Here is a 16,685-nt window from a genome sequence, read left to right on the forward strand (position 1 = left end):
AGATTTTTCCCATTACAACCAATGCTCCACAACTAGTACATCAAAGACTATGATATGTCTTGACCTGGCTAAGGGAGAGTGCATATGGAGATCACTTGCAGCTATCTGATACGGGTAGTCTGTGAAGCAGCATCTGGTTTCTTCTCTTGCTCTAGACCAAGTGCAAAAATTAACCATATGTTAAACACACAGAATAGTCATGGTGTAAAATGTGCCGAGGTGCCATTAAACAAATATCCTTTCCTTCTATGTTTTTAAAGTACACAGTTTTGTGTCATAGTTTAACACTGTTTTTGCAGTTCGTTGGCGCAAGAGTTACATTGAAGGTAAAACATTTGAAACAAAGCTAGCGTTAGAATTTGGTAGATCTATGCTTTTTAAAGAGTCACTTTTTATTTCAGGCAAGTTTATTTCAAAACTTAGTTCATTTTCTTTACAATTATCAGTAAAGACTGCCTGTAATTGAGGCAGGGTTTAATTCAAGGCAGACCTCTATTCAAGGATTTATAGTTACTGTAAGTTTCTAAAGCTAAAAACTTGATAACTATGTGTAGAATATCCTAATTATTGCAAGGAAACCTGTCTAAACCAGACACATTTCTAGGTCCCAGATTTTTTAAATCCTCTAAACACTAGATCATCGCTGTACCACTGTTGTCTAAACACTGTACCACTGCTGTCTAAATGCTGTACCACTGTTGTCTAAACACTGTACCACTGCTGTCTAAACACTGTACCACTGTAGTCTGAACAGTGTACCACTGTTGTCTAAGCGCTGTACCACTGCTGTCTAAACACTGTACCACTGCTGTCTAAACATTGTACCACTGCTGTCAGAACAGTGTACCACTGTTGTCTAAACGCTGTTCCACTGTTGTCTAAATGCTGTACCACTGTTGTCTAAACACTGTACCACTGCTGTCTAAACACTGTACCACTGTAGTCTGAACAGTGTACCACTGTTGTCTAAGCGCTGTACCACTGCTGTCTAAACACTGTACCACTGCTGTCTAAACACTGTACTACTGCTGTCTAAACATTGTACCACTGCTGTCTGAACAGTGTACCACTGTTGTCTAAACGCTGTACCACTGTTGTCTAAATGCTGTACCACTGTTGTCTGAACAGTGTACCACTGTTGTCTAAATGCTGTACCACTGTTGTCTAAACACTGTACCACTTCTGTCTAAACACTGTACCACTGCTGTCTAAACATTGTACCACTGCTGTCTGAACAGTGTACCACTGTTGTCTAAACGCTGTAACACTGTTGTCTAAATGCTGTACCACTTTTGTCTAAACATATAATCCGATCCTGTTTATAAAGTACTCTTGTTAGATTTTTCCCATTACAACCAATGCTCCACAACTAGTACATCAAAGACTATGATATGTCTTGACCTGGCTAAGGGAGAGTGCATATGGAGATCACTTGCAGCTATCTGATACGGGTAGTCTGTGAAGCAGCATCTGGTTTCTTCTCTTGCTCTAGACCAAGTGCAAAAATTAACCATATGTTAAACACACAGAATAGTCATGGTGTAAAATGTGCCGAGGTGCCATTAAACAAATATCCTTTCCTTCTATGTTTCTAAAGTACACAGTTTTGTGTCATAGTTTAACACTGTTTTTGCAGTTCGTTGGCGCAAGAGTTACATTGAAGGTAAAACATTTGAAACAAAGCTAGCGTTAGAATTTGGTAGATCTATGCTTTCTAAAGAGTCACTTTTTATTTCAGGCAAGTTTATTTCAAAACTTAGTTCATTTTCTTTACAATTATCAGTAATTTAACTTTCAAAGTTCTTTTTCAGCTCTTCTGTTTAATCCAGCTTCATAGTAACTAACATTAACTTAATAGTTTTAAAGAGAATTTTAATTTGAGACAAAAAATATTTCATAGAGCATTCTCTTGAAACAAGTTTCATTTAGATAGGTATAACAGTTATATGTTTAACATTATAATGTTGCTGTTAATAAGTACAATAATTTTGTAAATTTAAGGGTTTCCTGCAGACTTGTATGAAGGAAACCAAAATTCTATCACTTAATTTTGTTGGCTACAGAGACATAATAAACAATGAAGGCTTTCATGTTCTAGGGTAAAGTTGTTGGATCTACCACCCACCACCCTATCCAGCAATTCTTACTACTGATTCTCGAATAGTAAATATTATATGCGAGTCATTCTGTCGGTGAGAAGTGTAAATGAAATATACAGTTCCAAAAACTATCAAATTGTAGGGAAGGGTAGACAATTACTGGCAAACACAGGCTTATTGACTCCCCAACACCCTGTTTAAAATTTAGCATTGGTTATATTGGGTATCTATCATTCAAAACATAGTCTAGAGATTAAAAGAAAATGCAATAAAGCCCTGTACATTAACTTTTCCATCTAGGAGCTAGATGGCACCTACGTACTTGTATTTTTATATAGATTGTATGAATGTTGCCAAATGAAAAAAATGATCATCGCAATGTAGAAGGCTGCAATATTGTACCACATGGCTATTTTTTATTGTTGGTTAGCAGCAAGGTATCTCATATATATATATATATATATATGTTCACACAGATTGTCATATACCAGAAAGAAAAAATAAATCTTGTTTACAAAGCTGATGCAGTTTTTCTTCCACTAAGAATTTGTAATTTTCACCGTTTTAAACGAGTAGATATTTATTCATATTCCTTTATTGCAAAAGTTTGTTAATACTTTTTTAAATCTTAGGTTAATTGGTGTTGGTGTGAATAATTTCAATACACAAAATATTGAGATCAGTACCAAAATAGCTTCATAGTAATGTAATACATATTATGTCAGACATTTAGTAGCCACTGTTGGGCTATTTCTCGTTCCAGCTAGTTCACCATGGTATGTGCTATCCTGTCTGTGGGAAGGTGCATATAAAAGATCCCTTGCTACTAATGGAAAAATATAGCGGGTTTCCTCACTATGACTGTCAAAAATGACCAAATGTTTGACATCCAATAGCCGATGGTTAATAAATCAATGTGCTCTAGTGGTGTCTTTAAACAAAACAAACGTTTTTATAACCACTGACTGAACTATGTCCTGGGGTATATTTTGTAGCAACCTTTTAACTATCCTGTAATTACTTCTTTTTTTTCAGCGAAGGACAAATCTGAACGTCCCTTTGCGATGTCATTTGTGAAATTACTAAATGAAGATTGCACCACCTTAAAAGACTGCACACATGAGCTTATTGTCTACAAGGTAAGATTTTAATCTTTTTATTGCTTTTTTTACTAGGCACTTATTGATTGAAAACATATTGCCTAAACAACAAAATGATTGATCGCCGTTAAAGCTTAATTAATTTTTCTTAAAACAACCCAGGAAAAATTACCACTGGGCAATTTGTCCCACTTATTTGCCCCAAGTTATGCTCCTAGTCAACTTACCTCTCCCTGTTATTTTTGCCTCAGGTCATTTCCTCCATTTCTCCATTAATTATAAACTGATAAAACTATGGATCTGTCAATTTAAAAATTAAAATGAACCAGTCATCATTAAAACTTGCCTTTTTCTTAAAATATTCTATGCCAGATTGAAAGCAAGAAAGCTGAAGACACTAAAGCATACTTTGATCTACCGTCTTGCAAAAAGGACCTTGAATTACGTCAAGGCAACCGCATCCAGATCCAGTCAGGGGCATACTCCATCAGCCACAAAGACTACTTTTTCATCGAATCGTATGTTTGCTCAACTAAGCTCACACACAATGGTATGTTTCATTTAGTGTAATATTTGTAAACTTTTTAGGTCATTTCAGTCAATAATTTCTTACTCAAGTCACAATTTTGTGATCATTTGTCTCGTTTGTCTGTCCCATTATATATGTCCATTTTTTAATTACTACAAGGAATTGGATGTTGTATTTTTCATTTGTATTTGTAATTGTATGTTATATTTATATTGATGTGTGTTTGAATTTAATGTGTTATTAGTAAGTCTTGTGTTCTTTTTGTTGTTTCTAGTTGACCTCTTGGGTCTGTTAAAATGGAGAGAAATCCTGAATGATACAGAGTCGTTGAAACTTCATCTTCAGCAGCTGATGAAAACTGAGGGTGAAGAAATTGTAAAGGTAGGTTGTTTGTATTAAATTTGATTAATAGATACAAACCTTTAACACATCTGGATAAAGTTACAACAGAGTGAAACAAGAATCTGTGACGTTGGTCCATAATTCAAAAACTAAAATTGCTGACAGGGTTGACATGGATTTCAATCCATCATGGTTCAATTAAGGTAATGCGATAGCTAGATTTGGTTTCCAACAATTAATGTAATTTTTATTTATTATCCATTTTAAGAGAAATAAGGTCCTTAAATCCGTATGCCTTTAATTTAAGATTATGATTATAATTTATAATTATGTTTACAATATTATGGTATTTAAAAGCACCAACTTAAATAGATCTAAGTAGGTTAATTTACATTTTCTTTCTTCTCCATGGAACTCGAACAGTACATTAATTGTAAAGAAAAACGAGGAAACGAACAAAACCAAAATTCATTCCCAAGCAGTGGGTTTGTATAACTCTCTCAACAATATACCGGCCTCGGTGGCATCGTGGTTAGGCCATCGGTCTACAGGCTGGTAGGTACTGGGTTCGGATCCCAGTCGAGGCATGGGATTTTTAATCCAGATACCGACTCCAATCCCTGAGTGAGTGCTCCGCAAGGCTCAATGGGTAGGTGTAAACCACTTGCACCGACCAGTGATCCATAACTGGTTCAACAAAGGCCATGGTTTGTGCTATCCTGTCTGTGGGAAGCGCAAATAAAAGATCCCTTGCTGCTAATCGGAAGAGTAGCCCATGTAGTGGCGACAGCGGGTTTCCTCTCAAAATCTGTGTGGTCCATAACCATATGTCTGACGCCATATAACCGTAAATAAAATGTGTTGAGTGCATCGTTAAATAAAACATTTCTTTCTTTCTCTTAACAATATGTCACAGATATTAGTATATGTATTTTGTTATCAAGTATCAGCACACTTAGTATAGTATTAGGGTAACCGTAAATGTAATTACTTCCTCCTATTCGTTTACCTTGTTTGACACCCAGTAGCCGATCTCTATTTCTGTGCTGGGGTGTCGTTAAACATCCATTCATTCAGTTTTATTTGTAAGATCTTCTTTTACTTTTAAAAGTAAATTTGTTTTTCTTTCTGATTTGCAGTTCCTTCAAGACTTGTTGGATTCTTTATTCAACATTTTGATGCAAAACACCAACTCTGAGCTATGTGAAGATCTTGTCTTTGATGCTCTGGTAGGTATTGCGACAGATTTATAAATTCTGAACTTTATTTCAGATAATTAGGACAGTGCTATCAATTTTGATCTGCTTATTTAATTGAATGGTATTCCTTTGACAAGAGGATCATTACCTAGAAGCAACCTGTCATAAGTCATATGTCTTTAATTCGATATCGTACATATGTTTGTTATTGACGTGTTACCATCAACTATGTATCGAAGTTTCTTTTTTCCAACGGGTGTGTAAAAACTTGCAATTATTTAAATTAACCAGATGATTGATCTATTATGGCTTTTACTAGACCAGCAAGAAAAGATCCATGCTTTATTGTTATGAAGTGTGATTATGTTCAGTGTTTCATGCTGAACACGCTGTGTACAATTTCTTTATGGCATGAATTTTAAAATTTTATTCTGGTCATTAATGTATGATATGGTTACTCAGCAGGCCATTGTCTGACTATCTCTGTTAACTTGACTCCTTCCTACCTGGGTTAACTAACAGATACTTGTACAAACTACTGTTTATTCTTTAATGACATTTGCAGGTGTACATCATTGCACTGATCTCAGACCGGAAATACAACCAGTTTCGACCAGTACTTGATGCGTACATAGAAAGCTTTGGCTTCACAATGGCATACAAGTATGTTTTTTGTATTATTTTTAACATGGTCAGTTTAGATTGTTTTAGCAAAGTTACTGATAACTATGCTTTCCTGACTTCAAAATATATATATAATCATCTGTTAAATCCATTTGTAATGCTTATTATGATTATTATTGGTTAGAGTGATAGGTTTATATTTCAACAAGCATGCAAAGGGGAGCAACCAAAGTTTATATATTAACCAAGCTTCATCACTTTGCATGGTATGGATTGATTGAAAAACAGCCCCACAACTGGTATATCAAAGCCTGTGATATGTGTTTTCCTGTATTTGGAAAAGGACATAAAAGATACCTTGGTAGTATATTTGTAAGGGTAGCCTATGTTGCAGCTGCAGGTTTCTTCTCTTAGACTATTCAAAACATCAAAGTAACTAAGAAATCTAATAGCTGCAGTTAAATTCATGATGATGTGCTGTAAAAGAAACATTCATTTTTTTTTTTTTTACTAATTACTTTGATTAAATGTCTGATGAGAGTCCACAGGTTCATTAAGAATCCAAGTGTGTTTTTAAAAAACAAAATTAAAGTTTTAAAAATATTTTTTCTAACAGTATATAAATCTCAGTGCACCATTTTTGTCCCCACAGCAAATTGATGTTTATTCTGAAGGACTACGTGGACAAAGCGAATGAGAAGAACCCCAGACCAGAGGAGCAGTCTGATCAGCCACTGCTTCGTGCGATGAAGTCTTTAGAATACATCTTCAAGATCATCATCCGCTCACGGCTCTCATTCTCAATGTAAGTGGCAAGGTGAAAGTCTTTAGAATACATCTTCAAGATCATCATCCGCTCATAGCTCTCATTCTCAATGTAAGTGGCACGGTGAAAGTCTTTAGAATACATCTTCAAGATCATCATCCGCTCATAGCTCTCATTCTCAATGTAAGTGGCAAGGTGAAAGTTTTTAGAATACATCTTCAAGATCATCATCTGCTCATAGCTCTCATTCTCAATGTAAGTGGCACGGTGAAAGTCTTTAGAATACATCTTCAAGATCATCATCCGGTCACGCCTCTCATTCTCAATGTAAATGGCACGGTTAAAGTCTTTCTTTAGAATACATCTTCAAGATCATTATCCGGTCAGGGCTCTCATTCTCAATGTAAGTGGCAAGGTGAAAGTCTTTAGAATACATCTTCAAGATCATCATCCGCTCATAGCTCTCATTCTCAATGTAAGTGGCAAGGTGAAAGTCTTTAGAATACATCTTCAAGATCATCATCCGCTCATAGCTCTCATTCTCAATGTAAGTGGCATGGTGAAAGTCTTTAGAATACATCTTCAAGATCATCATCCGGTCACGGCTCTCATTCTCAATGTAAGTGGCAAGGTTAAAGTCTTTAGAATACATCTTCAAGATCATCATCCGGTCACGGCTCTCATTCTCAATGTAAGTGGCAAGGTTAAAGTCTTTCTTTAGAATACATCTTCAAGATCATTATCCAGTCAGGGCTCTCATTCTCAATGTAAGTGGCAAGGTGAAAGTCTTTAGAATACATCTTCAAGATCATCATCCAGTCACAGCTCTCATTCTCAATGTAAGTGGCAAGGTGAAAGTCTTTAGAATACATCTTCAAAATCATCATCCGGTCACATCTCTCATTCTCAATGTAAGTGGCACGGTGAAAGTCTTTAGAATACATCTTCAAGATCATCATCCAGTCATAGCTCTCGTTCTCAATGTAAGTGGCAAGGTGAAAGTCTTTCTTTAGAATACATCTTCAAGATCATCATCCAGTTATGGCTCTCATTCTCAATGTAAGTGGCAAGGTGAAAGTCTTTAGAATACATCTTCAAGATCATCATCCAGTCATAGCTCTCATTCTCAATGTAAGTGGCATGGTGAAAGTCTTTAGAATACATCTTCAAGATCATCATCAGGTCATAGCTCCCGTTCTCAATGTAAGTGGCAAAGTGAAAGCTTTATTAGCTGGAGGTAACAGATGTTTTGAAAAATTACATGATTGATAGTAATTTAAGATCTTGAACTTTGTAGCATTCAGATATTAAAAAAAAAATTCAACTAATATTGGTTTTTAAAGAGATGTTTGAATGTACTACTGCAGAATCCTTACATTTATACTTTCTTACTGCAGTAATTAATAATGGTTGATGCTTACTGACATTGATTCTTACAGCTGTGATAGTTACAAATAATGATGATTGATGTCTTCTCCTGTAGGTTTACTGCTGTAGTATTACTGATATTTTACTGCTCTGCTGTTAAAATACAGAGCCCATTTTGTCAAAGCTATCTTAGCGCTAAGAAATTGTAAAACCATCATAGGCCATGATGTCACTACAGAACATGCCATAATGATGTCGTGGCCTATGGTGGTTTTACAATTTCGTAGTGCTAAGATGGCTTTGAAAATATGGGCCCTGATCTTTATTATTTCTCTTGTTGGTTTACTGATGATTGTATTGCTGATAGTTGATTTTGTGTTCTGCTGTTGAATTCCTGCTGTAATGATGTTGATTTGATCTGCTTTAGGATCAATGAAGGCCGTGGCAAGGAGCACTTTGCCAACACTCTGAAGCAACTGATCCAGTCTATCAGCAACATGATGATGTACACCACAGACCACACCCTGCTGGTTCAGGTGGGTACGCTGTTGTTATTGTTCAGCAGGTAGAACGTCCTGGTGGGTTTTACATTTAGGGTTGGCTTCAATTAAAACTTGGATTCTCAATATATATTTTAACACTTATCAGATGAGATTCGCCAAACAGTATCGGCTTCACACAGCCCATGCATTTAGAATATGATTTATACGGGTTGCTTTTCAGTTATATTCCTTTGTATGGAGTTATATCCCTTCACAAAAATCAAAACTGGAAGTCCAATGTCAACTGATAGAATTTGTAATTCTACCAGATTCCAGTTTCTACCATCTTGTATATTTCTTATATTATTTAGAGATCTGTGAGTGTAAATTCATTTTGTAAAAATTGTGTAGAACCAGGGAGTGTGTAGAAGTTTAACCTCTAGACTACTGGATTAATTTTTTATAAAAACCACGTTGAGTGGGTACAAATTTATAATTTTTACTCACATATATTCACTTAAATGTTTTATAAATACATGAAATAAAGTTCATATATGAATCGGTAAGTATTATTTTCGTGGGTTTTTTTATAATGTTTATTATTTTTAGATCAGCTAATGGTGATTACAATTAGGCAAAAAATGAAAAACTTGCGTTTACTTACGGGCATTTGTGGCCAGCTGTCCAGTATTTATGTCCATTATTCCCGATAACAGTGGTTTTCTGACCAGAATTTTTTTTTAAACCCGAACTACGATTCATATTGCAATATTTGGTGATTTTCTTTGTTGGTAAAACGATCAAATTTATTATCAAATTAGCTGTCACAATCAGCTATCGATCCCTGAAAATGACCGCGACGTGCCGCCATTGTTGTCAAGCGAAAATACTTTCCCTAAACCACTTTTTTAACTCAAAATGTCAAGGTATTTTCAATTGAAAAAATCAAAACAAAAGCCACCATTTTGAAAAAAAAATCTTTTTTCTTTTATTATATTTCCGTTTCCTGTGAGTGTCGTGTGCAAAACGGCGGGAAATATGAATTGGGGAATGCACTGTATACAGTATACAGTATGTCGAGGCGAGATATCTCGCCTGCAGTACTCAGAAGGTTAAAAGTATTTTTTATTGCATTTTCAGGGAGCTGCTCTAAAATACATCAGTTCAATTATTGCAGAGGTTATCACAGTGTTTGATCCACTGGAACTAAGGTAAGTCGATGGCCTTCTGTCCCAATACTTGTATTTGCTTTCATGCATCTTTAAATTCCAGTCAGCTTGTCTTCCCTTCTCTTCCTTTTCCCTTTCTCCCTCTGTCAATTTGTCTTATCTCTCTCCTTGTTATAAAAAAATGTCATTAATTATTTTTTTATTCATTAATTCATTTGTTCTTTAATTCACTCTTTCATTCAGTTTGTGTTTAGCTGAATTAGTTATTATTAGTCCCCTACCCGTCCTTCTGGCTGTCCCACATATAGTTTTCTGGATGGGTTTTTTCAGAAGGCTTGAGATATTGAGCTGAAAGTTTGGATATACATGTAGCTTTATCATGTACTGTTGCAGATCAAGTTTGACTGTTATGGCGATTTTCCTATTTTTGATGGAGTTATAGCCCTTGAATGTCGGAGATATGACTATTTGTTTTGCAGACTTTTGTTTTGCAATGCCTGAAGATATTAAGATGAGATTTTGTATATAACTTTTATCATGTATTGTTACTGATCTAGTTTAACTTTCATGATGATTTACACACTTTTCAAAAAGTTATGGCCCTTGAATTCAGGAGATACAAAAAATTGTTGGGCCCGGTAGGGGACATATATTGCTTTAGCAATGCTCTCAAAATGCTCATTTAGATATGTACCTTTTAAGAAACCTTGGCAGCATTTCATTACATATCACATTGTCTTTTCCCTTTAGCCACTTAATGGTGCAGTTCATCAACAGTGTACCAAAGGATCGCCTGACTCGTCAGAAAATGAAATGTGTTGATGACCTCATACACACTGCTCTGTTCAAAATGCAAGGTGAGTTGGCAGTGTTGCACCTTACAGTATAGGAAGGAAGGAAATGGTTTATTTAACGACGCACTCAACACATTTTTTTTACGGTTATATGACGTCTGACATATGATTAAGGACCACACAGATATTGAGGGAGGAAACCCACTGTCAACACTTCATGGGCTATTCTTTTCGATTAGCAGCAAGGGGTCTTTTATATTCACCATCCCATAGACAGGATAGCACATAACACAGCCTTTGATATACCAGTTGTGGAGCACTGGCTGGAGCAAGAAATAGCCTAATGGGCCCACTGACAGGGATCAATCCCAAACTGACCGTGCATCAAGTGAGTGCTTTACCACTGGGCTATGTCTCGCCCCCTTATAGTGTAGGGGTCAAAACAGTCATTTACTGCAAACATTAGCTTTATTTGTCAGCATTAACCATTATTTTCAGAGTTAACTGGGGTGGAAAGACAAAAAAATAGCGGATAGGTTCTCCTCGTGCTAAACTGGAAGATTTGCTTCCTTTTGTGTTAAAATAGCAGCCTAAGATTATTTCTTTTAAATGACCCATTGAGTAAAGACAATGGAGAACCTAAATAACAAAGAATTTTCTTGGGCCGTTTATTGATTTTCATTACAGTTCTAAATGTTTATGTATGATAGTTTATGCAGTTTTACAGTATTATAGCATAAGATGTAATAAAAAATAGTGGGGTTTGTAGTATTTGAATCTGGTGGCAGAAATGAAATATGAGACATACATATGTATTTTATTTCGATAGCTGGTTCTTTACACAGATACTCTGAGTTGATAGCAGGCAGATATTTTTTGTAAATAACTGGTCAGTGTTTCTGCTAGAAAGAAATGTTTGGTATGGCGCTATGAATGCAACCACAGTCAACAGGGGTTTGTGGGGGCCTCCCCCAGAAAAAAGGGGCATGACGTAGCCCAGTGGTAAAGCATTTGCTTGATGCGTGGTCGGTTTAGGATCGATCTCCGTTGGTGGACCCATTGGGCTATTTCTCATTCCAGCCAGTGCTCCACAACTGGTGTAGCAAAGGCCGTGGTATGTACTATTCTGTCTGTGGGATGGTATATATAAAAGATCCCTTTCTGCTAATTGAAAAGAGTAGCCCATGAAGTGGCGACAGTGGGTTTCCTCTCTATATATGTGTGGTCCTTAACCATATGTCTGACACCATATAAATAAAATGTGTTGAGTGCATCGTTAAATAAAAACATTTCCTTTCCCCAGAAAGAAAATGGGTAAATTTTAGGGTTAGGGTTAAGAAAATCATACAGTAATGATAAGAGTCATTGATTTTGTCAAAAGGTTAACTTAAAAAAATAAAATTTTGGTATGGTGCCATACCCATTTTACCCTCTGGCAGAATCCCTGCTGGTGATTTTTCTCTGCCTGACATTTAATACAGGAATAACTAAATCGTACTTGTTGAAGATGACATTCCGTCCGCCTGTTGATTAAGACTGGTAATTTTTCTCTTCCTGACATTTAATACATGAATAACTAAATCGTATTTGTTAAAGATAACATTTCGTCTGCCTGTTGTTTCAGACTGGTGATTTTTCTCTGCCTGACATTTAATACATGACTAACTAAATCATACTTGTTGAAGATGACATTTTGTCCGCCCGTTGTTTCAGACTGCCGGCTGGTGTTGCTGGGTCCGATACTGCAGCACACAATGGTGCTGATGGAGCACAACGAAGAGATGGAAGACTGCATCAATGTGATGAGCGACATCATGGCAACTCTGTGGGCACCTGAGAATGTGTGTTTCTTATCCAGTCCCCGTGCTGATAAATAGTTTAAAGACTAGATTCACGGCTTCCGTTAAAGTTAAAGTTTGTTTTGTTTAACAACACCACTAGAGCACATTTATCTATTAATCATCGGTTATTGGATGTCAAACATTTGATAATTTTGACATTTTAGTCTTAGAAAGGAAACCTGTAATTTCATTAGTAACAAGGAATCTGTTATATGCACCATCCCACAGACAGGATAGCACATACCACAGCCTTTGATATACCAGTCGTGGTGCACTGGCTGGAATGTGAAATAGCTCGATGGGCCCACCGACGGGGATCGATCCCAGACCGACCGCACATCAAGTGAGCGCTTTACCCCTGGGCTACGTCCCGCCCTAGGCTTCAGTTAAAATCTTGTGTAAAGAAATACCATGCAGTTGACTTTGCTAAAGTATTGGTGGGAATGTGCATATAAAAACAGTCCCTTGATGCTAATGGAAACATATAGTGGGTTTCCTCCCAACTCGACATGTTACAAATGACCAAGTGTTTAGCATCCAATAGCTGATAGTTGATAAATCAATGTGCTCTAGTTGTGTCGTTAAACAAAACAAAGTTTAACATTTGGCTAAAGTATTGAGTATAGACTTCACACAACTTAGAATTACTTAAATTTTATTTGGTCATCCATACAATGAATTTGAACAAAATCTGAGAAAGTAAAGAAACCTAACAAACATCAAACTTGATGCATGTGAATCAGTTCGCAATGATGATTTAGTACAAATAGTAAAGTAAATACACAATAGTGATAAAAATGGCATTCAAGTTAATTTTTTAACAGCCTTTATAACATTTGCTGTGATAATTTAGTACAATTAATTAAGTAAATACTTCGTAATTATAAAAAAAACAGCATTACAACTTAAATTTTCAAAAGTCTTTATGACATTTTGCCATGATGATTTAGTACAGTTGATTCAGTAATCATAAATTAAATTCTTTTTAGGGTCCAAGTGAAAGTGACTTGTATGTGATCATGCAGACCATCCTGAGAACAGTGATCCAGTCCGTTATCGGTATGGACCGTAACTCCAAAATTGTGGTATGTAGAACAGTCTGTTTGAAAATTACTCTTGAATCATGTATGTATATATATATATATATATATATATGTGTATATTCTTTGGAAAATAAATATTATTGGAGTGATGTAATTAGTGTTGTATATGGTAAGTTCTTTGGTTTAAACTTCCTGTTGCTGAAAGCACATTTGCATGAACGTTTTATTACAGAAAGCACAATGGCATAGACATCTTATTTCAGGAAGTACAGTGTTAAAAATCCTGGTGCCGGAAATACAGGTATAGACAACATGTTGCAGGAAATACAATGGTTACAGGATATGGTATTGTCAACTATCATTAATTAACTTGGAACTCTGCTGAGGATGTACACTGATATAGGCATCCTGTACTGGGAAGTGCATTGGTATAGAGACCTTTTTACAGGAAATAACATAGTATAGACATTACATAGTAGGAAGTTCAATATTATAGGGTGTATACTACCAAATCAAATCCCATAGACGACAATAGTAACATATGTGGCTAAAACTCCTACCAGCAGCGTATCAACCAACATAAACACCATGGATATAAATACTACCACCCCTCACACTTAAAGTGAATCAGAAAAAATTGGGGGTCAAGCTGCTTGCACAAAATTCGAGTACTTTTTTTTTACAGGTACCCCATACATGTTTCAAGCACAAGGCTACTTGACACATTGGTACTAGATGAAATAAAATTGCATATTTATTTTACCCAGATGAAACTATTATTTTTTACAACCAACACACTCACGTTTATAACCAATCACAGGACTTGTGGTGTTCACTTCTCTATCAAAAGTTGGGTGCACCTTGAACTTTGACCCAGCCGGAAGTTATTTAGTTTAGTACTACTTATAGACTTGCAAGAATGATTGCCAGACATTGTATCACCAAGTATATTTTAAAATATAACTTGGAACTTTGCTGGGTTCTTTCACTCAGTATGTACTCTAGTTGATCAGCTATTCCTTAAATACAATATTTCTCTTCTAGATTTTACTGTAATTTCTTAACAAATGCAGCTTAGTTTAAAGTTAGTTTTGTAGTCTAATGCTTTAGTCAAGTTTGTTTTCAGACCTTTTTTATATCCAGATTTTTCTGTTCTTTTTTAAGGTTCTAGTGAAATGAATCTCACTTTGTCAGAACCTGAAATTCTTTAAGTGATATTCATTATAAAATGTTGAAGCTACAGGTCCTTTGGCTTGAGTGAAAAAGGAATTTGTAATTTTAAAAAATGGCTCATAATTAATAGAGTAATTTATTTGATTGCACATGTTCCAGTCAGTCACAAAACCCGAAAGCTGTTCCAAGATTGCGGTATGGTATTCACAACCACTCCTTAATAATATGGTTGGCTTCGGAATATTGGGACATATATTTTTTAATATTGTATAATATTATAATTAAAATGTTATACTGACATGGGAAGTTCCTTTGTTTCAGCAGGCTTTTAAAATAATAGTTAGTTTTTTTTTACTTTACATGAATAATTGCATGTAGAATTTTAAGGTTGGTTTTCATTATTGTAAATGTAAACATTGGTGCCATGGTTTCTAACATACATAGTTCAGTTTATTGGTAGACTTAGTTTTTAACCAAAAAAACCATTAGTTTTTAATTATTATTATTATTTTTTTTTTTATTATACTGGTATGTTAAATTTCTTGATTGTGAATGAGAAATTATACATAAAATTTTAGATAGTAAAATACAGTGACTTCACCATGTTAGTTTTCAATTTTGATTGTCATTCAGAAATACTTAGTTTTTATCATATGACTATTAATTCATTTTGTGGTTGTGCACTGGCCTAACATACTAACCTGTTTTGTTTTTAATTCACACTAGAATCGAAGATTAGAGGTATTTCAAATATTTAATAGAATGCAAAGAATAGTCTTTTCCCTGTATATTGATATTGTGTTGTGAAGCCTTCATTTGTTATGTGGAATGCCCCACAGTCCATGCACATTTCTTTTCTGTCCTAATTAACCATTACAATGTTATCTTAAGATGAAAAATAATGTTGAGCAATAAACCTTTATATTTACCTAACTTAACAATTAATGTTCTTTTTGTATCTTTATGTCTAAATAAATCATTAAAAACAAACAGTTAGCAAATTACATTCTGTTTGCAGACCTTGGATTGGGAGGAGTATATAATAATCTGGTTATTCTCAAATATAATATAGTTTGTTACAAGTTTAATTTTGAGACTGCCATGTAGCTGTTGAAACAGTGCAATTTTTCTTAACAATTCTTACTGTATTATGTAAGTGTTATCTTTTAAATGCATGATACACAAACCTCCCTCATTTGATTATTTTTATTTGGCAAGTTAGTATAACACTGTAAATCATGAAATTAATGCGAGGAAGATGATAATTATGCGAAAAAATGCATCTGACATATTGACGCAATAATTACTTGACACATTATGCTTTTAGCCTACAGGTATGTCACCAGGAAGATAAAAACTCAACAGAAACAACCAAACATGAATCTATTAGAATGAAAGTGTTATTTTATTTTATTAGAAAGTAATCGTGTAGTGAACAAGATAACTCAAATGTAAAAGAAATGTATTGCACACCTTGTCATTTCTTTTTTTGCATAGTATGTGAAGGAAATTACTGACTGACACAAATGGCTAGCTTCCACTGGTTTGACTGTCAAAACAAGAAAGGCAATGTTTTATTTAACAACACACTCAACACGTTATATTTAAGGTTATATGGCGTCACACATATGGTTAAGGACCACATAGATATTGAAGGAGGAAACCCGCTGTCGCCACTTCATGGGCTACTCTTTTTTCGATTAGCAGCAAGGGATCTTTTATATGCACCATCCCATAGACAGATTAGCACATACCACGACCTCTGATGTACCAGTTGTGGTGCACTGGCTGGATACTGTCAAAACAAATGCCAACTGCTATTGTTTAATTGGTGTTAGCTAAAACCAAAGTAAATTCGTAGAAAACAATTCTGCATTTTTTGTTTGCAGTGTTTTTTTTTAAATTTGCATTTACTAGACGCATTAATAAAAATACACATTTTGGTGTGTACGTGTCCCAACACAATAATATCATGACACATTATTTTCCTGATTTACAGTATATAAAAATGTATAACACAGTAAGTAATATTTCCTAAGTAATAATTAAACATTTCTCTGAAAGTTAGATTGTTGACAATAGTGTAAAAAAATTATTTGCTTTATGTGCTACAGACAATTAGTGGCATTCATTGAAATAAAGTTTCTAATCTACGA

At 35.0% G+C, this 16,685-nt stretch overlaps 1 protein-coding gene across 12 annotated transcripts in view; it reads left to right on the top strand.

Annotated features, from left to right (window-relative positions):
• Nucleotides 1–16,685, top strand: part of LOC121384060 (dedicator of cytokinesis protein 1-like) — a 101,564-nt gene that overhangs the window by 39,235 nt on the left and 45,644 nt on the right. For 8 of the 12 annotated variants that reach the window (XM_041514259.1, XM_041514263.1, XM_041514269.1 and 5 more), the window contains 12 exons: nt 3,135–3,238; nt 3,572–3,749; nt 4,003–4,109; nt 5,210–5,299; nt 5,835–5,932; nt 6,546–6,698; nt 8,455–8,563; nt 9,650–9,720; nt 10,429–10,535; nt 12,186–12,313; nt 13,303–13,398; nt 14,689–14,724. In XM_041514259.1, coding sequence (XP_041370193.1) covers nt 3,135–3,238; nt 3,572–3,749; nt 4,003–4,109; nt 5,210–5,299; nt 5,835–5,932; nt 6,546–6,698; nt 8,455–8,563; nt 9,650–9,720; nt 10,429–10,535; nt 12,186–12,313; nt 13,303–13,398; nt 14,689–14,724 — 1,277 coding nt within the window. The remainder of the gene's footprint in view (nt 1–3,134; nt 3,239–3,571; nt 3,750–4,002; nt 4,110–5,209; nt 5,300–5,834; nt 5,933–6,545; nt 6,699–8,454; nt 8,564–9,649; nt 9,721–10,428; nt 10,536–12,185; nt 12,314–13,302; nt 13,399–14,688; nt 14,725–16,685) is intronic. The other 4 variants (XM_041514260.1, XM_041514264.1, XM_041514267.1 and 1 more) reach the window with 1 other exon arrangement.

This window comes from Gigantopelta aegis, chromosome 10, assembly GCF_016097555.1.
Source record: "Gigantopelta aegis isolate Gae_Host chromosome 10, Gae_host_genome, whole genome shotgun sequence".
NCBI lineage: Eukaryota > Metazoa > Mollusca > Gastropoda > Neomphalida > Peltospiridae > Gigantopelta > Gigantopelta aegis.